Genomic DNA, 24,217 nt, shown 5'->3' with positions numbered 1-24,217 from the left:
ATAATATAGAAAAAGTTATCTGGCGTTATTAAAAACAGTGAAATAAATCTATACAAGGATTTTCGCTCTTTCCGAAATATATCTTCGCAACAGCCAGTTAAAAACCTTCCTATGGTAGCGGAGAGTGACGTCATCCTTGTATAAGTCGCCATCTGGTGGCAACGTCAGCCAACACCACACTAAATAGCCACCACCAAAGCGTATTAAAGACGTATTATTGATACGCTTTGGCCACCTCAGGCCAGCTTTGGCTTGGCCTGAGTCTGGTCCGGCCGTCCATGTACGGTCCCTTTCAGTGTACACGAGCTCCAAGGAAAGATTGAGAGATCCTGTGCCTCTGTAGTCTAGTGGTCTAGGGCTTTCACTCGGAAAGTGAAAGGACGTGGGTTCGATTCCCCGCAGGGGCAGTTGAATTTTCTCTCTTTCCGAAATATATTTTCGCAACATCCAGTTGTTAAAAACCTTCGAAATAAATCTAGACAAAAAAATATAACAGGGTTAGTTTCCTATAAAAGTGGGACGTACCAGGGGCGTAGCCAGAAATATCGTTTTTTTGGGGGGGGGGACCAAAGTGATAGAATAATAGACTTGGCCAGCCATCGTTTTCGGTCATTTTCTGGGGACCAGATCCCCAAGTCCCCCCCCCCCCGCTACGCCCTTGGGACGTACTGTCAAGAAACTTTTACAGGCTGTGTACGACCTCGGACGGGTAAAAAAAAAAGAAAATCAAGCTTATCTCGGAGTCCTGAAACCCTTTCAGCCTCCCACCAGGATCGTCTATAGGGGCGGCACATGAGGTTTTGCACCCGAGTGGCAGGTGAGGTAGAGTCGCCTCTTGGTGGTCGCCCCAGGCCAACATCCAGACTCGGTAGGTAAAGAACTTGTTCTTTGTGTTTTCCTCTTGGATCAGACCCGTGGACCTTACTGGTAACCTTCATGGTGGAAGGCACTGCACCTGGGGGTTACCAGACGTCCTCCTTTTTGATGACATTTCAAGCATCCTCCTGTTTTAGAAAATTTGCCCTTTTGTCGTCCTTTTAAGGATAACGGAATTATTTTTCTTTTTTTTACAGGAGAATTTTTTTCCCCTCCCAAACATATTTGTTGTCTTTTTTTAACCCTTTAGAGACCGGGAAATTTTGAAAAACACGAATGTTTGTTAAGTATTTTACCCGCACAAGATCGAGATCAATAGATCGAGATCGGTCTTAAAAGGTTAACACACATTTTTACATGCTTTGCCCAATCGCTGTTGGAATTCCCAGAATACAAGAATCAAATTACTGCCAAGAAGGGCAGATATGCTATTTTAACCCTCCAGCTTGCCCCAGGATAATATGAAAAAGACTAAAAAACAGCTCTGGAGGAACAAAATCACAACCAGTGGCGTCGGAGCCGGGGGTGCTGTGGGTGCACGAGCACCCACGGAAGTTTGTAAAACAGGTCCGAGCACCCACAGAATTGATTCAGAAATCGAAATTTCCTACATAGAACTCAAGACGAGCACCCACAGGTTCGAAACACTTCCGATGCCCCTGATCACAACATCCATTTTTTTGAGAATACCACTGTTTACTCACCAACAGCTAATCATAAGGGCCCTCTTAAGAGCATCATGGGCCCCCCGGGCCAAATGATTTTTCTGAGGCCCTACGTGTTGAATTCTTGGAAATTCCAACCACATTTCATTTTTGTGAGGCCCCTTTTATCCTGAGGCCCCCGGGCCGTGCCCGGGTGGGCCCATGTGGTAAGATGGCACTGCTAATGATATAATAATGCCCACATGAAAGGGGGGGGGGGCTTAACGCTTCCATGAACAACTGAAAAAATAGGATGCGAACAACACTCAATGCTGATTACTATAGCGAAATTGCCTCCCACAAAAATAAAGCAATGCTTCCGAAAGAAAAAAAACCTTCTGAGGATAGAGAAAGAAAACTTCTCACACCTTGCTCTAGGCAAAGTAATAAAACTGACCAGATTGTGCAAATAATTCATTGAAAGCGAGGGGAGACAGATGAATATTTTTTTTTTCTTTTCCTTTTTTTGTGGTTCTGGTTGGAAAAAACTAACGACGGATTTTTGTCGGTATAAAATGGTGCCATCTGTTGAGGAATTACCGTTACCGAGGATGCACGGGCAAGTGTGTTCCTCTTTCTCACTAACCCTAACTGCACCCCTCTCCTAGGCTTTTCCCGTTATATTGGTGCTGCCACATGCCTTCCATATTTTGAAGTGCAGATGATAAAATAGAATATCCTGTTGAATGTCTGCAGAGACAACCTTTGAAATAGGAGACCTTGCCTGCTCATCGCATTGTCGCTTCGACGTTGGAAAACAACAGAAAACGAACCTCAGCCGAACGTCTGGGTGCCGCCAACGGGGTTCGAACCTCAATCCTAACGATGCGAATTCCAACAACAAGTCCAGAAAAAAGGCATCTCAAATAAGCTGCAGATTCCAGATTCCTTTATATTAAATATTAAATATGAATTGAAATGAAGAGAGAGAGAGGGGTCCAGCTTTTTATTTCTTTTGCACAGAAATCGACAATGTCCCGTATTTGTCCCAACACAATATGGTCAAGCAGAATTTATAGAGAATAGCCTCGTAACAGCTCACACTGCATCAATCGCCCGCGGAGCTAATCGAAATGTGAAAGCCAAGATGGTGCGGTTTGTTGTCGACTGGCTGACTGTCTTCTGGTAGACTTGTGAATATCGTCTGTTGATGGTTGAACAATTCAACTTGTTGTTGGTGGGCAAATAATCGTCGATCGAATATGACCTTCGACATGAGCGGCACTTAATCGAGCGCGATTACCGACAGATTGCGTGAGTGCTTCATTGTCATTACACATTCATTACCGATTTTACGAGTTTGTTGCTATGATATACCCTTATTATTATTATTTTTTTTTAAATTCAATATTTTTATAGACTTGAATAAACGCTTGGAAATTAATAACACCGGTTCCGTAAATGATCTAATTGCACGAATATTTCTTATTTTCAAGTAGATAAATGGTTAATGGGATGAGTATGAATGATAATTTATATCCATCAAGTTCATGTGGAGTGAGGTTGGTTTCCTACACCACTGTGTTACCTAGCAGTGGTTCCCAACTTGGGGTGCGCAGCTCGGTAATCTAGGGATAACACTGAAAATGGGCGGCAGTGGCGGAAAGAAATCACTTAATTACTATAAAAAAAAAAAAAGAAGAGAAAAACATGAGCTATGGTACAATATACTGGAGGGTAAGCAAGCTTCCTATTCATTTCTGTTGCTAGCTTCTCACTAGTGCACCTTGTTTTGACATCTTTCAGTCTGGTTAATGTTTTTTTTTTACAGCTGAACTCTACTGCATATCTTTTTTTCTGTCTACGCCTATGTGTCGAAACCTCTCAATTCAAATGCTGATGCAAGTGTCATAACGAATACAATTTCCACATTTAAATGTAAAAATATAGGGAAAATTGTGCGATAAAAGGTGGAAAATATAGATGAATTATTTAAAGTTGCTCAGCTTTCGAACATATTAAAAGATTCGAACATATCAAGCCATTCGTTAACTTTACCTGAATATAAGCGAGTCAAAGAAATTAACAAAACTGTATCCTATTTTTTACTCACTTGCTGAGTCATAATCTCATACGTGCAGTGGCGGATTTAACAGCGGGTGCGCACCCGGGGCCCAGACTGCTGAAGGGCCTTGAAAAATCCAAACTTTACACTTTTTCTAATTTGAGAGGCCCAATATTTTCTTTTGCACCTGGGACCTCAACTGACTGAAGAAACCGCGAGACACCCAGGCTCTGTTGCAAGAAGCAACATAAGCACTTCTGCCCCCCCCCCCCGGGGGATCTCAACTGACTGACTGACTGACTAATCCGATTTGATGGTAGGCCTAAGCGTGCGAATCGGTAGGCAGGCCATTGGTCTGCCAACCCCCCCTCCCTCTCTTACTCCCCTAGTTTTTGGCCTGGGAACCTTGGAGTAGGTAGTTTTGCATCCTGAGAAAGTGATAGTCCGAGGTCACACCAGTTTTACATATTTTAATAAATCATACCATTAGATCTTATTGTCCTAAATTACCCTCCAACTCATGTCTAAGGTTCCCCTATGATCTGAAGTCTGGATTGTCCCATGCGTTGAGTTGGCCCTGAGAAGAGCTCATTAATTATTTTATGTCAAATCGTACATCAGCTATTGTAATAATTAGAATGGACGGTACTCCAAACTACACAGCAATGCTTCATAATGCCAGCTCCTCAGCAAAATATGGAAAAAATACCAACTTGCATTTTATCATGGGATTAGACTAAAAAAATTTTTTTTTCAAGATGTTTATTTCATTTTTAATTTTGTAATTATAATTATTTTCGATTGAAATTTCCATTCCTCATAAAGCTCTATGTTCAAAGTTTTTGAAAATGTCAAAATTTGTTTGGGTGACATTAAAAAAATTGGAAAAAAAACTTATAAAAACAAAACTGAATTTTCCAGAAAAACGAAAAGAAAATTCAGCAAAAATCCACACCTGGTGGAACAGAAAGAAGAGGAATGGCTCTTAAAAATAATGGTGATTTTTTAACATGTATGAGTCACGCCAAAGTGATTATATCAAGCTTTGCATCACGTGCGCCAGTGGAAAGCGCACTGTCACGGAAAAAAATCGCACCAGTGTAGACATAGCTTACAAGTATGCACACCAACCATTTATTCTAGTGGACAAGGTTGCTGGACATTTCTAGAGATATATACGCTAGCTTTTAACACTTTTCAACTGCTTCACAAGCTTAATATGCATTTCTAGGAGAAAACATGCTTGCACCACACATATTCGGCTGATTTGCAATATACAGCATATCTTTTTGTCTGAGAGTTTTCATGTATGCCAAAACAGCAATATGTTTCCAACACAATCCTCTCCAGCAGCACATTTTTAAACATTATTGGTTGCTCCTTTCAATCTGTAGATAACCCGTGCAAATACCCGGACGTTGGGTCTGGTGATTAAAAAATATTCGCCAAGGATAGTTATACCTTATATTCGGAATTTACCATGTATTCTAGTGGGCAAGTGCCGGGCATTGCAGAAAAATGTTAGCTTTTAACACTTTTCAACAAATTCACAAGCCTAATATGCATTTTTAGGAGTATGCACACTTAGCATATGCTCTAGTGGGCAAGTCTGCTAGGGATTTCTAGAGGTACTATAGTTTTTTATGCTTTTCAACAGATGCACAGGTTTCCTATGCATTTCTAAGAGAAAACACACTTATCACATATTCTATTGCAGGGCTTGTCTTCTACTAGACAAGCTTGTTAAACATTTCTAATGATACCAGGGCCACAACCAGATGCTTGGTCACCCAAGGCAAGTACTCATTTTGGCGCTCCCTTGCAATGTTGAAAAAGAGGTTAAATGTTGAAATATGCTTGTCTCCCCTTGTCTCCCTGGCACGAGACCCTCTTGCTTCCCCTAGTTGTGACCCTGAATGATATGCTATATTTTCATGCTTTCAACAGGTCCACAAGCTTTATATGCATTTCTAGTGGGAAGCCTGCTAGGCATTGCTGAGAAACCAGAAAAAGGGAGAAATCCTGATAAATACAAATGCAGAGGCCACAACAGGCAAATTAATTGCCATAAAAAATATGGATGTCAAATATATAACGAGATGCCTAGTATAAAAACATATCACAAAAAAAATAATATATATAAATACATGTTGTCCTGTAAATCATTAAGACCCGGGTTCGAACCCCACCGTCGCCATAGTGGTGGTCCCCCAAAGCAGAATATGCCGAAGTCTGCGACGTACGCCGCAGAACAATCAGTGCTATTGCAGAACAATCGGGAAGAATTTTAAGAAAAATGTAGAAAACACTATTATGGGAACTGCAGAACATTTCCAGTCAGTCGAGGGTTCATTGCAGAACAATGCAAAACATTCTGCTTTGGGGGTGGTGGTCGGCTGAAGTTGGTTTTCTGCAGTTCCCAACTTCAAGGCGCGAATGCGAGCCGATCTCCCAGTTAAAAAGTCTCGCCACAGAGAGCAACAGACCTACAAACAGCACAAATTCAATCATAACACATCATTAAACACACAGTTACACCTCCGGCACAACTCACTAGGTAGTAAATCGCCCATAAATGGTGATAGACCTGAGTTGTGCTCGATTTGAAAGAAAAAAAAAAGGAAGGGTGTCCTGTAAGTGCTAATGCTATAAAAAATGCTCAAAAAGCCTTCAGAAATGACCTATTTTCCACTGTACCAATTTTGAGAATGAAAATACAATGTGTGAGAAAATGAAATATCTAAATTTTTATACGGTCCCTGTGTCCTCTAACTTCTAGTTAGAAAGTTGCTGCCCTTCATCTCCAAGTGCAATATTCGCTAAGATGTAATGCTCTAGCCTTTTCCAACAAAATCTCTGTATCTGATTCTTCTGTTTTTGATGGTTGTTCCAACCACAAAGGCTCTCTTTGTTAATTTTTTCCTTCATCACACCATTCCTTCCTTTAAACTCACTACTAATTTAAAAATAGGCCAACTTTCCTCTTATGCAAAATGTCCTTCATACTCATCTCTTCCTCTAACGACATTCATTCTCTCTGGAGTAAATTCAAAGCTGTATTTGATAAATGTAAAGCCACTGTCCCCTTGAAAAATGCCTCATCTAAATGTCTCTTCAATCCATGGATCAACCACAATATCATCCATCTAAAAAGAATTTGCTGCAATGTTTCCAAACTGAAACTCAACAACTCCCTTTCTCTCCGAAACAATCTTGATCTCTGTAACTTAAATATCTTATTTCACATCAAAAAATCAACAACTTAACTAACTCCTTGCCTATCTTTCTACAAACCCTGCCAAATTTTCTTTGCCCCAAATCTGCTGGTCCTTCTTTCCTCAAAATCTCCAATGCCAAACTTAATTCTCCCCTTGATATTGCCTCTGAATTCAATTGGGCTTTCGCTTCTATTTTCTCTTCTGATCCCAACCCCCCCGCAATACCTCTTTTCTGTGACTAACTCCAGTCCGGTTTTTTTTCTCCAAAGAAGACCTTTCAAATCTACTGAAAAAATTGAAACTGTACTCCACTGACCCAGATGGGATCGAAAACCATGTTCTCATTCTGTGTAGATGATATTTTTAACTATATATTAATTATCTTTAATGTCTCATTGAATACCTTCTGCTAGCCCTCAGACTGGAAAATTAATAAAATAAATACCTATGTACAAATCAGGTCCCCCTTTAATCCCCTGAATTTTAAACAAATCGCCATCACCTCTACCTGCTGCAAACTTTTCGAGCACATAGTTACCAAGGAAATCCATTCACACCGTGACTAAATTAACTTCCTTTTTCCTAACCAACATGGCTTTAGATCGTCATTATCCGTTTCCACCCAGTTAGCCCTTTTCATCCATAATTTATCTAATATTATTGGCAACATCCTACAAACTGATATTGTATACCTGGATTTTTCCAATCCATTTGACAGGGTGCCCCATAGTAAACTTCTTAAACTCCAAAACCTTGGCTTATGTGCTCAATTACTGAAATGGGTGGAGGCCTTCCTTGTTGATCGCAGTCAGTTTGTCTGTTTCAAGGGCCAAAACTCCTCATACCTCAGTGTCAGTGTTGGCACGCCACAGGGATCGGTCCTCTCCCCTCTATTATTTCTAATTTATATTAATGACCTACCATTATCAATCAATTGCTCCATCAGACTTTTTGCCAATGATTGCGTTATTTATCAAAGAATTTGCAACAGATCCGACCAAGATTCTCTCCAGCTCAACCTTAACACTATATCCGAATGGTGCTTGTCTTGGCAACTACCCCTAAACATCTCCAAAGCAGCCTTCATGAAACTTACCCATAAAAGATCTCCCCTCGAAATCCCTTACTCAATTAATAATTCTTTAATCACAGAGGTGTCCCATTATAAATACCTGGGTGTGATAATTTCTGCCGACCTTTGTTGGAACCTCCACACGGATTATATATTTCAAAAACTTTTTTCCTTCATCATAAAATCAAATATTCTTACCGCCACATCTGACATCTATGATTCAAAACTTATATCCTTCCTGTCCTCTTCTATGCCTGCGAAATTTGGGATCCCTGTACACAAAGCAATATAAATAAGCTGGAATCTATCCAAAATAAATCTACCCGCTTTATTTTAAACTGCTGGTCTTCCTGTTTCCATCACACAGTTCAAACGCCAACTTAATATCCTCCCACTTACCTCCCGTAGATATATCGCTTGTCTATCATTACTTTTCAAAATTATCCATGGCTATTTTAACATTGACACTAACCACACATTCTAATCAAATCTCCATATTTTTTGAATGGACTCAAACACTCCCAAAAATTGAAACCTTTTTTACATCCACAGATTGCTTCAAATTTAGTCCCCCCCATACAATTATTGATTGGAACAACCTTCCATCAAATTCTGTAGACTCTACTTCAATTTCTGATTTTGTATGTAACATCATCAATCACCTATGTCAAATCCAATCACTGCACCCTCTTGTATAGGCTTCAGCCAAGCAATATTGTATAAATAAATAAATAAATTCAAAAATTTGAAAAAAGTTATGAAAGAACAGCAAAAACAAAGAACTTTACAAACAATACTCTTTTCCCAACTTTTCTCTGTTTTTGAATTCGAATATCTGTGAATATTCCACTTGGAAACTTGGAATATTTTTTTTTTTTTTTTTTGGCTTTAGGAGAGACCAGGCAAAAACTTTCTAACTGGAAGTTAGAGGACAAAGGGGACTGTTTGAAAATTTAGATCTTTTTATTTTATGGCAGTGTATTTTCACTCTCAAAACGGGTATGGAGTGATTTCTGAACACATTTCGAGCATTTTTTAAAGTGAACCATACCTCAACGACAAACGATTGATGAGATAAATATCGCATTAGCACTCACAGGACACTCTGTATAAGACACTGCCCATGAAAAAAATTATGGTTGTCTTATCTAAGTATGGATAGCTATACTGAAATTTTTTTTGAGAGGTTATCGCTCAATTCAGATTTTTACAAACCAGCATAAAAATGGGGGAAAATAGTTTGTGTGAAAAAACATGGAGGGAAATTTCCCAACCTTTCGACTTATATACTCTTTTGCAAAAAAAACGAAGCACCATGGAGAAAGTTACTGTTTTTTATTGAAATTAAATATGTGTAAAGCTCATGCACAGATGAAATGATTAAAAATTCAAAGCCGTAGAATCCATCAATCGCTAGCAATTGCACATTGAATGTTTAAATCAGTAATTGGTGAACCCCCGTCGGCAATTCATGCTTGTATTCGTCAATGTAAGGAGTGATAAAACTTCCTTATCTCATCTTTGCAATACATTCTGCCAGGCATTCATCAGTTGTTGCTCCAGATTTGTACATTTTGGGATGCTCGAATCTGGCAGTCTACCATGTCCCATACGTGTTTGATGAAAAAAAGGTCTAGTGGCCTTGCTGGTCAAGGAAGAGTATCGACAGCACAGAGGCAGTCCAGAGATATGCGAACAGTATTTGGCCTGGCATTATATTTTTAAAAATTGTCCTCGAATGATGTTCCATAAAGGGTAACACAACTGGCCACAGGATGTCATCAACATCGTTGAGCAGGATGACTAGAGGCGACCTGTTGTCGTAATAGATAGCACCCCACTCCATCACACCAGGGGTAATGGCTGCATTCCTCTGTAAAACAAAGGCTGATTGGGACCACTGGTCCGATGGTCACCTGCTCCAAGACTGAAACGGGATTCATCATTGAACACTATGCGATATGCCAGTCTATTGGCAGTCATGATGGTCTGCAACGACACCACTTTAGACAACTCTGTCGATGTTGTGGGGAGGAAAGCAGACGTCTTAAAGGCCGCTGTGAGTGTAACCCTGCCTTAGCCAAGCGACATGAGATCGTGGAAGGTACGGGCAGTATGCAGCACGTTTGGTAGCGTACACTGATGCCGTTGGGGCAGTTTGGGCCCGTCACACAATCATCCAATCTTGCCTTGCATTCGTGCACCATGGCTTTCCAGAGCCTTTAATCTGCCGATAAGTTTTTTGCAGCAACTATTGCTGCCAGAACTTGTGCACAACCGTTTCCGTACTGTGCAGGTGACGGCCTATTGCTCTGTATGACAAGCCAGCTCCACGCATTTCAACTATACGACCACGTTCGAAGTCAATCAGTTGGATATGAGGTCTTCGACCACGTCATAACACCATTATTAGTTGTTTCTCCAAGGAACTGCAATGCAGACAATGAGAAAAGGTACTGTCTGCAACTGTTACCAGTTTTATGCAATGTTGGCAGAGATGCCACTGTGTGCTCTAATTTACCTGAGTGTCAGGACCCAGGTCATTCAAAAAATCGGAGTCATTTTTGAGTGTAAATGGGTCCCTCTCGAAAAAGTAATTTTGAAAAAAGTAGGCCCCCCCCCCCTTCCCACCATAATTCACTGGTATCTCTATGAATATTTTCCAGTATGCCTCAGGTCCTTGATCACCTGCTTATATCTCTTCGTTGAGAGAGAGCGGTGGGCCATGTTCTCTCTCTCATAGGAGAAGGAAGTATCTGACTCAAATCATTTATAAAAACATGTTCTATCCGAAGGTTCAATTGCTTTCATTGTTTACTAGTACGAAAAGCTTGCAAAGCCCATTAACGGTGAGAATTTAACGTGTGGAATTTAGCACATGTAGCAAATCCAAAACAAATATACCGTCAATCCTGTTTATAACGTTCCCATTTAGAACATTTTTCCACTTAGTACGACTTATTTTCATGGTCCCAACTCTAAGTAATTCTCGTTAAGATTTCCTGTTGAAAGTGTTTTTCTGCTTACAATGTTTTTATGCCGGTTTTTTGAAAACCGTTATAAGCAGGATCCACTGTAATTACACGTTAGAGGCACACATTTATACATATATTTACTTATAAATCAATCTATAAATTCTCTTCTGATTTATTTTTATTTCATTAAAAAAAAATCTTAGCTCTTTTAATATCTTCTGATTTAAATTTAAAGCAAACGAGATTCTTTCTCAGACATTTTCTCTTTTGACTCCCTACTCATATAAATCCTTGCAAAGTGATTTCCTGGTAGAAAATAATTTTATTTCCCCTCCCTGATGGTCCACCACTCTGATCTGTAGCCATTCAACTGCCACATATTTTCACACCTGAATATGGGAGCTATGTCAGATTTGTGTTGATGAAACTTAACAGTGTGCTTATGTGTGTGTGCCCAGCATTTGGCATGTTTTGTGTTCAGTAGGTGGTGCCATCTATCTAGGGCCACAACTATATACTTTCTCAAACGGGGCAAGCACGCATTTAGGCACCCCGTGTAATGTAGAAGAAGCATTTATAAAAGGTAAATTCTGCACCCCCTAGTCTAGAGCCCTGGGCACTAAACCCGCCTGCCCCCCCCCCCAGTTGCAACCCTGCATCTATTCTCCGAATTGTTAATGCATGGATTTGAGATTTAATGCATACATATTTATGTTGTAGATCTGTGTAATCACCGTGGCAACCATAGCTTTTTCAAACGAATAGCCAACTCAAATTTAGAAAACTTTAGAGAATGGCATTTTTAGCGGATTACCACTGAGCAATTACAGGTTCCAAACCCAGATTTTCACCAAAGGCACGAGCCTCCATTAAACCCCCCACCCCAAGAAGATTCAAAAATTAAAAATATTTTTGTAGAAAATTAAAATATTTTGTAAAAAGTACATTCTTACATTACCTGTTGATTTAAAATTATTTTTGAGTGTTAGTGACCAAAATTTCTGTGGAAATCCTTGTGCCCTTCCAAAAGCTGATTCTGCGTACACGTGCGTGATTTTTGCGATGCGAAACAGTGACTACCACATAGCAGCTAGATGAGAAAACTGTGGATATTCAAGGTAGAGTTTTTACAGATTTTTTTTTTCTGAATGATCTTGGAAAGTTTTTACAATTTGAACAGCCATTCCAAATCCTTTGAGATTTTTCAGCAATCTTGTAGGAACAAGGCGAATTTACTCTGTATAGACGCTGTCTTTGAATGCCAGCAGAAAGCTGTGAAAGTACCATAATTTCCAGTATGTAACCGGAGGGGAGAAAATCTGCAGTGGAATAAAAATCTGACATTTGAAAATTCTGTACTCGGCCCCTCATCATATCATTAGTATTGATATACATTCTGGTTGTTGAAGAAGATGACGAATATCTAGTATATATCAAAGTATAATTTCAAGAAAGCTGACTATAATGCATTGATCAGTATGTTTCGGTGTGTTGATTAGAGTTTTTTACTCGATGTTTCCGATGTTGATGAAGCATTAAATAAATTTTATGATGTGATATTTGATATATTTAATGAATGTATCCCCAAACGTAAGCCTAAGAAAAGCTGTTTTACACCTTGGTTTACTGTGGAAATCATTAAGCTAATCAAACCAAAGAGCAAACTTTGTAATTCTCTACGTCATGGCCATGGGCGTGCTTATAACGATCTGAGAACTATAAAAGCTGAGATTAAAAGAAAAATACATTTTCAATATCTCAGTTATTTGAATTAACTTGAAAACAACATCCGGAACCCTAACACGTTTTGGTCTTTTTGTAAAAACTTGAAATCTCAACCATTTTCCGAATGAGATGTCTTAACTCTGCAAATTTTCCTGATGCTTTTGAAATTCTTCAAAGATTTTTTTTGGTTCTGTTTTCCATAGTTCTAATAATATGTGTGTTGATTATGTCAGTGATTATAATTTCACTGACAACTGTTTTTCTTCAGCCCTATTACTGAGAATGATGTACTACTTTGCCATTAAAACACTCAAAGGTCATAAAGGCCTTGGTGATAATAATATACCACCTTTTTGGGCAACAGGCTGTGCCCCCCCCCCCCCTATTTGGCAACTCCACTCACTGCTATCTTCAATCTTTCAGTTAATTTGGGTCTCTTTCCTTCATTTTGGAAAAATTTACTGTTACACCTATTTTTAAAAAATGCAATAATGCTGATGTATTAAATTATTGACCTATAACCAAAACAAGTCACCTTCACAAAGTATTTGAACTTGTGCATAAGAGAATTTATAGCCACATTTGATCCCAGATCTCTGCACATCAGCATGGTTTCGTGCCTAAACGATCTGCTAGTATGAATTGTGTAGTAATATCTCAGGATATTGCCAATTAACCACACTTAACCAAGTGCCAAGTTAACCACACTATCCTTTCAAAAATTAGGGCTTGGAGGTTTTTCATGTCACCTTGCTAACTGGTTCGAATCCTACCTCGTAGATTGCTACCAACAAGTAAGTTTTAATGGTGCTAAATCTTCCCATTATCCTTGTTTTACTTATGTTCTTCAGTGGTCCATTTTGGTCCCTTTGCTTTTTATTTTATTCATCAATGATTTGGAAAATCATGTAGATTCGAATTGATTCATATATGCTGATGATGTTAAAATCTTCCAAGTCATAAATACAGATGACATTGAGATGCTACAAAATTCTGTTGAACAACTCAGTTCATGGTGTAACACCAATAAGTTAAATCTGAATATTGCCAAGTGCAAATGTTTGTCTTTCAGTAAGAGGCATAGTCCCATAGTGTACAATTACAATATTTATGGTCAAATGCTCGAAAGAGTAGAGTATATGAAGGACTTAGGTGTCACTTTTGATAAGACTCTCAATTTCAACCAGCATATTAATGACATTGTTTGAAAACCATCAAGAAATGTCAGTTTCATAATCCGCAACAGCAATTTTTTTCAAAATACAGAAACCTTTCTGCGTCTTTACAATTATGTAAGATGAGTTCTAGAATATTGATCCATAATCTAGAATCCATACTGCTCCAATAACAATGACTGAATGCACACAAAATAGGCTTTTGCGCTTTGTTTATTTCAAGAAATTTCAAATTTTTGATATTTGAATTCCTACCGAAATACTTAGATCTGCTTTTAATTATGAATCACTCGAAGTCTGCCATCAGAATGCATTGATCACCCTTTTTGTGAAAATTCTGCACTTTGACTTGGATGTACCAGACATTTTAGTGCAAATAAATTTTCACTGTAATAGCATGAATCTTCGTAACTGCAATCTTGTCTATGTCCCACCATACCGAACTAACGTGTTGGAAAATTCTCCTCTTTTCTCCTTTTTCAGGCGTGGAAGTTCTCATGTACTTTTTTGACATTTTTTTTTTTTTTTTGTATGCACATACGATATTATTTGTATTATATTTATTTGTGTTATTATTAATGTGCTGTTATTAGTTGTATTATTCTTTACCATTCAGTACTGCAACGTGCTGTTTAGGTTTGTTTTTTACTTTTTCTTCACTCCACTGTAATTAGGCATATGCCTGTTGTGTGAGTTTATAAATAAATAAACTAACATTCAAAATTATAGTCCACATTTTGTGTGTATAAGGTGAAACAGTTTGCATAACGAAACTGTTGGATACATAGGCATATTCTAGGTTTTGTGACTCTACCCAATAACATTCAATTGTCATCTGTATTTTTAGGGCATGCAGAGGCATAAACAATGTTTACAATACTCAGCAAAAAACTAGAAATGAAAGTGCTTCATTTGTCAAAAATAATTAAACTGGCATTGCATGCTAAAATAAAAAAAATCCTTTTGAAAAAGGGAGGGACAACACAGTAAAACCATTTAGTCCACCTTGACTTATTCATATCAGACCTTGTAATTTACATATTTTGCACTGTGCTCTTGGAAGTGGTCCCGAAAGAGCATGATTCTTAAAAAATTTACATGTCTTCATAATTTGCTGTGTCCACTGTTGAAGAGAGTTGATAGACTGGACTGTGGAAGACTTCAAAAAAAGAAAAAGAAAAAGAATGTAATATATATTGTGGAAGAGACAGAAAAGATTTATCTGTTGTTGTTAGTACACTGTTTTGGCCAAAAAATTTTTTGTAACCAAGTCATTTCTGTCATTTTGCTTTGGCTCGAGTCAGTCTTACACGATACTGAAATAGTGCTAAGAAAAAAATAATAATTTCAGGGATTTTTTTTTATAATGCTATGATTATGTTGTCTGGGGAGGGGGGGGGGTTACTTTTTTCTAGTTTTTGGAGTGGAAGCCTGGAGGTGTCATGAGTTTGATACCCAGTTCGTCCTTGTCAGAAACTTTCCTGACACAAGGGTACAGCAGAAACGACGACATGACCACAGAAAAACATTGCAACCACAGGGAGTCCCACATCAAGGTGTTAGCGCACCAACCCCTCGGTGAGTATAAACAAGACTGCTGTGTTTGGAATCAGTTTGGGCTCGGCATTACTGAAGAGGGTTTTAAGGAGGCAAGATATCTCTTGAATTGCCATAATACAACACATCAAATCAGATGATATCTTGTCATTACCACTGCAATGGCTTATCAAACATTTCTTATAGTTAAAATTGGCGTTATCTGACCAGAATTTGCTAGATGTTGTTATTGCCTCTTTTTCAAATTTGACCATTCTGTACTTAATACCCCAAAGCAGAACATTTTGCATTTGTTCTGTTAGCAAGCCCTCCCTCAGCTGACTGAATGTTCTGTGGTAAAAATTCCTTTATAGCATTTTTCTATGCAAAAAAGTTTTTTTTCTTACAAATTTTCCAGAGATTGTTCTGCGATGTATGTTGCAGTTTTTTGGCATAATTCAGCCTTGGAGGTCTGACATTTTCCTTCATATTTTTTCACATGCTTCTTTGAATTTTCTTGCACAGAAATGAGGTTATCTTTTAGTGATGGTTAGTGTCGAGACTAAATTTGATGAGCATGACAGTTCTACACTGGTGTAAGAAATGAAGAGAATTTGCAGACTTGGTCGATTATCTCTAGAACTACTGTACCGATTTTAATGAAATTTGATATGTACATACATTGATACAATACAAAACAAATAACCATTCAATAATTGTAATACACACGCATGATCGTGCGTAACACTCGTTGGAGTCGGAAGGTATGAAACAGCGGTTGCAGAATAAACAAAACAATGGGTTAATAGGGGGTATGGTCCCCTCTTACAGATATAAAGGTCTCGCAGCGTGATTTCATACTTGAAATAAGGCAGTTTATCATTTCTTGTGGCAATTGGTCCCACTCGTTCAGCAACGCTGTTTTCATTCCCTGGATGGTTCCCGGAGGGGGATTGGGAGTTGCAATTGACCTCCCCAGAGCATTCCAGACATGCTCTATAGGGTTAAGGTCTGGAAATCTGGCTGGCCAATCCATGCAGCAAATATCCTCACTCTTTAGAAAATCGTCGAGCAGAAAAGCTCTATGTGGCCTCGTGTTATCGTCCATTAAAATGAACTCGGGGCTAACTGCACCCCTGAAAAGGCGAACATAGGGCTCCAAGACCTCATTCCTATACCTCACACCAGTCACAGTGCCTCTTTCAAAGACATGGAGAGGTGTGCGGCCATCCAAAATTGTGCCTGCCCAGACCATTAAACCTCCTCCGCCATAATGGTCGATTTCGCGGACATTGGAGGGTAGGTAGCGGGTCCCTGGTTCTCTCCATATGAACGTACAGCAAGAATTGGAGCTTAGGCTGAACCGGGACTCATTAGTGAAGAGAACGGTCACCCATTGATCCATACTCCAATCTCTATGCTCTCTGCACCATGATAAACGGATTCTCCTGTCCGTAGAAGTGAGCGGGACACAAACAGCAGGTCTTCTTGCAAACAACCCTCTCTCATGAATTCTTTTGGAAACAGTCACCCTTGATACACTGGTTCCTGTGGCTGTATACAAGTCACGAGAGAGCTGAGAAGCTGTAGCAACAAATGGCGATCTTCTCTGGCCGTCATGGCTCTTGGACGACCTTGTCCAGGCTTTCTCTTGATGGATCCGGTATCCTGGAACATAAGTTACACACAACGCTGGGCGTTAAATTGAACTCTCTACAAATCTGGACTTGAGATTGGCCTGCTTCTAGCCTCCCCACAATTCGCCATCTCATTCCATCATCTAAACATTAGTGGTTACTCATTTTTACTGTTACAATTGAAATTAACCGATTGCTGCAAAATAACACCAAGAAATTCACCGAGGTGTTCTAGCGAACGAAATGCGTCTTAACTTAAGTGCGCTTATAAAGCCTGTTTCTCTACTGGCTTCGCCTGCACACACGTATACGCTTACATATTTGACGTACAAGATTTGCATTTTTGTCTAGAAGCAGTGGTTTCACGTTCAGTTCAGTTCATGAAATTCGATAAAATATGCAAATTCTCTTAATTTATTTCACCAGTGTACTTGCCTTCATGCACAAGAATGACTAAAATTTGATATAAAGTCATAATTAGTTGAAATGGAAATGCAGTGTTTGTTATTATTTTATTTCTTTATGTCTTGTTTAGGTTATTGCCTCACTGCATAAAATGGTAGAAGTTGGAGATGATTCTCGTCGTAATGAAGGCACCGGGAAGTGTTTCACAATGGATGAGGCATTCCTCAATGACCTCCTGGAGTGTTCTGTGTGCTTGGAACAGTTGGACAGTACCAGCAAAGTTCTGCCCTGCCAGCATACATTCTGTAAGAGATGCCTGCAGGAAATTGTCAACTCGCATAAAGAGTTAAGGTGCCCGGAATGTCGCATACTCGTAGATGCCAAAATCGAAGAACTGCCTTGTAATATTCTCTTGGTTCGTTTACTAGAGGGGATCAAGAACAATGTTAGGCCAAAGAGGGTCTCTTGCATTGTTGACAATGCACCGAGGGGAAGCGGTGAATCCAACTCCCCTACTCATCAGACTCCTCCACATCCACAACTTCCGCAGGTGTCTACCAGTGCTCTTTCATCATCTGACTTGACTACTGTGCCAAAACAGGTAAAAAAAAATTACTTGTTAGTGTATGCTAATGAATATGTTATCTGTTTTGTCAGGTGGCCAACTCTTGCAATTTTTACTAAAAGCTAAATTTGCTTAGAATTGGTGCAAAACTTCTCCTGCTATTTGTAAAAGAAGATACAAGAGGAGAGATGGAAGCAATGCATCGTTCATCTTTTTTTTTCACAAAATAAAAGCATAGTTTCTCGCGAGTGCTCAATGCAATTGGATATCACATCATTTTTACTGTGAAAAAATTAAAAATACCTTGAAAATGTCAAAAACCCAAAACTTAAAAAAAAACGCAAAAAAAGAAAAAGAAAAATGCAAATGTCATCAACATCCAGGCTTTGCTTATCAGTCACAAACTAGTGATGAATTATTGATGCAAAACCGGTACAAACAGTTGTGGCAAAAATATGTTTATTGCCAAATAACAGAAATTGGCGCTTCTCATATTTTTTTGTGAAGTTACTGTTGTGTTTTTAATTTATTGTTTATGAAATAGTTTTTGAAAAAGCAGTAGAACCTCAATTATCTAGTTGTGTATCGACCGGATTACAAAATTTCAAAACCTTAGCGAAGGTGAAGGATTGCTGAGCATGAAATTATCACACAGATAATGTAAAGTTGGGCAAACAGGAATATTGTTTGCTAATTAAAAGAACGTATGGTTATTAGGATTGTTCAAACATGTTTTGCGTAAACAAAAGTCTGTAATAACCAATAAAAATCATTAGAAGCAATAAAAAAACCAGAAACTATAATTGCCTGAGATTTATGATTCCCAATTTTTATAGTTTTAATTGTGGTCAGGACAGGGTTGTTTGATTTAAACCAAGTGGTTTTTCCAAAAAATCACATAAAAGTGACAAATATATTTTTTTACTTGAAATATCATATTGGTTCATTATTAGACAAAATTTTTCATTCTTACCACATTTCCTGTTCTTGAGGTACATTCCGATGGTTTTTCTTTAAATAGTGTGAGATGGTATAAGTGGTTTTATAAAAAAAATCCCATAAAAGTGGCCTGAATATATATATTTTTTCCATATAAATTATCTTAGTTACATACAGTACTAGGGGCAAGTGGCCTTATAATAAATCCAATATAAAGATACCAGCTGCCCCTAAAGGACAAAGATACCAGTTCATTGTCTCACACACATTTTCATTTTCTTTTCATAAGTAGTTGCACATTTTGTACTATAGGTCACGACCAGGCTTAACATTAAATTTTTTTTGCACTTTCACCATTATCCTCAGTTGATCAGTGAGATTTTACCGTACAGCAATAAGTGATTTATAAAAAATAGGGGCGATTATAATTAAAGTTCTGATTCCAAAATGCTATACGATAAGAGCCACTGGTCAGAATGACTTGAAAATTGGCATGGACACTCCTGAACATCAGCGCCACCTATCGTCAGTTTTTGATGTTTTTTTCCTGTCAACCCTGCAAACTGTTTTTTATTTCAGTTATTTTTCCAGTTTATATGAATTTTTAAAGTTTCTACAGACTTTTTGTCCACTCTGTAATATTTATAATAATTTTTCCCTCTGTAAAACATTAATTTTTCATTCAGTTCTTTTTCCCAAAGGTTTTGCAAGCTTGTCCATGTGCAAAAGCTTTATATCCTTACGAAGCCAAAGTACCTGGGTAAGTGTGTGTGACCAATTTGTACAAATTGTTTATTTTATTATGCATTGATGTAAACTAAGGTAAGTGGAAATTGGGGGTAAGTGGAGAACCACACATAATTTTTATTCAGTAGAGCAGTGGTCTTCAACCTTTTTCTAGTTGTTAGCACTGCCTGTATCCATTATTAAAAGAAGAGCACCCTTTCAGCAAGTTTGGCATACGAATGCATGAAATCAGGATGACTTCAATCCTAAAACGCAGTATGTACAAGATATTTTATTGGAACGTTCATCAATGCTTGCAAGCATGAAATTGGACATTCGCATCGAGCGCTGTGGATGCTTTAGAGTAGAGATGTAAAATTCTCGAGAATAATCTTTCGGAGAATATTCTCATCTAGGCGAATATTCGAGAATATTCTTATAAGTTCTTCATGAGCATATTCTCTAGAAGGACTACTTTCATAAATTACTGGATAATATTCTTATAGAAAATAATAAGAATTTTTCTGAAGTTATTAATAATAGTCCTTCCAGAGAATATTCTCAAATATTGTCCATGATGAGAATATTCTTCAGTTAACGAAATCTTTCCAGAGAATATTATCAAGAATATATGTAATAATATGTATTATAATAATCTGGATAAATAACTTGAGAGTAATAATTATTTTTGTATAATAATTATTATTTTTGATAAGAAAATTCAAGAAGATGGGTATATTGAAGTTTGTAGACCCACAATATTAAAGTTTGAAAGCAAGAAAATTAAACCAACATGGCTGAATTACACAACTTTTAAAGAAATGTGAGTGATAAAGAATTTATAAGTGTATGTGCATTGAAAAAACTACAGTTCTGTATCTTCTTAGAATGAAGGTGATTGTATAATAACTGCTTCCTTTATCAATCAACTTTGATTTAATTTCTTTTGTTGTGAACTTATTTCTGAAAATTTATCTAATTTTAAAATATTTTTTAAGGTTTTAATCTAAAGGTTTCTAAAATATTTTTATAACCAAACTTTTAAAACCTTTCATCATGACCTGGAGAATATTCTGGGAATATTCTCGAACTAAAGTTGTCATTGGGGGGGGGTGATTATACCAAAAATTGTTTTCTTGTAAATGTTTCAGGCAATGAAAACTGATTTATATTTCACAATATAAACAAAATTAGTAAAAAAATTTAAATTATTAAAAAAAAAAAATGAATATTCTCGATTATTCTCCGAGAATATTCTCACCTCACATCTCTACTTCAGACAGCACCATGGTGCTCACAAGCAACGGGTTGAAGATGCCTGCAGTAGAGCCTTGATAATAATCCAAGGTGGATGGGACTGAGGCAATACCAAACATCTATAGCAGAAGGCCTCAGGGTGAAGCTTGTGATGTCACTGAAGAAGGTCATCTCACCAAAGCCATTGGATATAGCCGTCCAATGCATGCACCATCTTGCATTCACCATTTACCCTTTTTGTAGTATATCCAATGGCCACAGGTGAGAGATGACTTTCATCAATGACGTCACAAGCTTCATGCAAAGGCTTTCTGCTATAGATGGTGTTAACTGAGGACACCTCAGATTACCAAAAAACTCAAAATTATCCAAAAAACACTCAATAAAAAAATACTTTAAATGTTGGTTTTATTAAAAAAAAGGACAAGCAAAAAAGCAGTGCTGGCATACTTACTGTATTTTTATACTTGAATGCTATACTAGATGCTATATACTATGTATTTAAAAAAATTAAGAATGTGAAAAGGGTGCGAAGATGAGAGATGATTGACAAGAGCTGGTGATAGGGTTGATGGTGAATGAAGCTGAGACACTGATAGCTCTCAACTGCCTTTCCAATGATTTTATGTAACCAATAAGAACACGATGCCATTGTTCACCATTATGAAGAAAATAGTTAAGCTTGTCCGTCTTTCTCTGCCATGATCTTTCACCCAATCCGGTTTGAAATCATTTGTATTTTTTTGTGCATTTCAGAGATCTGACATTTAAAAAGGGTGACCTGATAATCTTGAGGAAACGAGTGGATCAGAACTGGTTTTATGGAGAATTGGGAGAAAAGTCTGGCTTCGTGCCTGCAAGTTTTGTTCAGGTCGTTCTACCCATTGGGACACATGTGCCTCAGTGTAAGGCACTCTATGACTTTCAGATCAGCAACAGTGAGGGGAAAGACTGTCTCACATTTGGCAAGGTAAGGATGTTTTTTATTTCATGTGATATTTGTTTGGCTTCCCCCCCCCCCATTGATTCGCAGCTTTCGCTTGAGTAACCAGCAAAATCTGATATTGCAACAATCAGTAAAATTTTCCACAAGCAATCATTTTTATGGATAAATTTGGGTTTTAGCTGTCTATAATAACTCGTATGCATATTCTAATGGTGCAGCATTTTTACAGCATGTTTATCATTCTTTGCTGTCACTTTTTTCTGGACCATCTTCTGTAGTAGTTTCGTTATTCGACAGGGTTTTAGCTACAGTCGCATTTTTCGCAAAATGCGAAAAAAAATTGTAGAAGGCAAAAACAGTAGTAACCACTTTCGCAAAAATGAATACAGGATGTATGTGAGTAGACATCCAACCATCAATCATTACATTAGCATTGTAGCATTTTGCTAAAGCTTTTTCCCCCATTTTCACTTTTTTGCGAAAGGAATTTTTTATCCAGCTTAAACCCTGTTATTCGAGTCAGCAATGATTTCGGTGTTATTAGTGAACTATTCGTTTCCATAAAATCGGGAAATGGAAACTTGAGATTCAAGTGCTTTTTAGTGGTTTTTATGTCCCCATTGTTCTGAAATTTCATCCTCAGCATTGTTTTTTGAATTATTGGAATTTAACTGTACCACCAGATCTGATCCAGGTGGTATCGCCAATCTTTGGCCTCTGTTCAAGACCCAACCCTTTCATTTTTTTTGTTAACCCCAATATGTTTATCAGTTTTGCACACCTATGCTATGAGAATACTGAGAGGGGGGAGGGGGGAATAGTCCACCTCTTGCCTATGCCACTATACTTTTCCATTTGAACTGCCCCCCCCCCCCCGCACCATCAATCTTGTATCTGCCTATGATTGACAAGATCCAGCATCACAATGAGTCATTCATAATACTATCATGATTCATGAATAGTCCTTTCATCTCCAGAAAAAAAAAAGCTAGATTAACATGAAGGCAAAGGAATTTCTGTGTTTTCTTTTTACAATAATCAGGGCTTGGCCCCATACACCATTACTTGCTTTAAATTCAATCAGAAGATATTATTGAAAGAGCTAAGGTTTTCCAAATTGGAAAATCAATCAGAACAGAATTTATAGATTTTTATTAGTAAATATATAAATGTACCCAACTTAATTATATTTGTTTTGGATTTTTCATATGTGTTAAATTTCATATGTTAAATTTTCAGTGGTTATGGGTTTCTTAGCAAGCTTTCTGTACTAGTAGACAGTGAAAGTAAAAGAAACTAGTTATGAGCTGGTAATTAACCTTTTTTTTTTTCAATGAAACTTTGGATTGAACATCTTTTTAGAAACAAATTATTTGATTCTCAGGGATAGCAGTGAATGATCGGGGGGGAGGAGACCATACTTTAATTTTTTTGTGAGTTACCCACTTTGACTCTCAAAGGACCCAAATTCTGCCAATAATATGGGTCCTGGGACCCAGTTAAATCAGTACAGCAGCATCTCTGATACATTTTTGTATTTCCCAGTCACCTTTTTCGGCAATCTGCCTATTGTGGCCTTAGTTTTATGTATTATAACTAAATAACACGAAGTTTAATTTAATCTTGATTCACCTTTTCTTCTTGTAGTAGTATGTGCTATTCTTATGTTTTTCTAGTGTGAGAAACTCATTCAACTGAAAAATAGGAGTGCATACGTTGAAGGTATACATCAATACCAACAATGTTTGTATTTCATTCATTATCTTGTGAGAAATTTATGTGGCGCTTACTTCCACCACCTATTTGGTATTCACAGTTCTCTGACTTCAATCCACTAGAATTCATTTCTGGGATCCATGAAACCATTGGTGTATTAAACAAGTGTGAACTGTGTAAAACATCTTGTTATGAGAATAATTGATGCAGATAGCATCATTGCCACAGCTGGTACGAGAGAAAGAGAGAGGTGTGTCACTATGAAATGGAGGAATAAAACCTGTGGTTTTAATGCAAATATTGTTTGTCATGATGATACTATCACTTGTATTTATTTATTAAAAGAGTTCGCAATTATTCTGTGTGTTTCTCTGAGAATTATAATGACGTTAACATTTATATTTCTTGAGATTTTTAGTTTTAATTCATAGCCTGTCTATATTGAAATGTTCTTTTTTGATTATATGCATACTTGTAAAGTTATATTTATAATAATGCAAAATTGTGTGTTTATTCAGGGAGACATCTTGACTGTGATTCGTAGAATAGATGACCATTGGGCTGAAGGAAAGCTGCGTGAAAGAATTGGTATTTTTCCCATCTCATTCGTAGAGGTATGTTATATCATTTATACCTTGGGCATGAAGGATGTATTATTCACAGTCAGTTTAATGTTTATGTTCATCAACATGAATTCTTATTTTAATTTTCAATTAATTGTATGTTAATGAAAGATAATT

The 24,217-nt window shown here is 37.6% G+C and overlaps 1 protein-coding gene across 2 annotated transcripts in view; it reads left to right on the top strand.

Moving 5' to 3' along the window:
* Positions 1-2,634: 2,634 nt before the first annotated feature.
* LOC149085709 (E3 ubiquitin-protein ligase SH3RF3-like) overlaps positions 2,635-24,217 on the top strand; it is a 57,894-nt gene continuing 36,311 nt past the window's right edge. Inside the window, exons 1-5 of one of the 2 annotated variants that reach the window (XM_089232092.1) lie at positions 2,635-2,834; positions 17,459-17,929; positions 19,519-19,592; positions 21,572-21,785; positions 23,996-24,091. In XM_089232092.1, coding sequence (XP_089088218.1) covers positions 17,480-17,929; positions 19,519-19,592; positions 21,572-21,785; positions 23,996-24,091 — 834 coding nt within the window. In that variant the 5' untranslated portion in view covers positions 2,635-2,834; positions 17,459-17,479. The remainder of the gene's footprint in view (positions 2,835-17,458; positions 17,930-19,518; positions 19,593-21,571; positions 21,786-23,995; positions 24,092-24,217) is intronic. The other variant, XM_089232094.1, reaches the window with a different exon arrangement.

The sequence above is a fragment of the Pholcus phalangioides genome, unplaced genomic scaffold (assembly GCF_987345545.1).
Source record: "Pholcus phalangioides strain wild (caught in Gottingen) unplaced genomic scaffold, Ppha-v1.0 ptg000005l_1, whole genome shotgun sequence".
Taxonomy (NCBI): domain Eukaryota; kingdom Metazoa; phylum Arthropoda; class Arachnida; order Araneae; family Pholcidae; genus Pholcus; species Pholcus phalangioides.
This window is presented reverse-complemented; position numbering and strand designations above follow the sequence as displayed.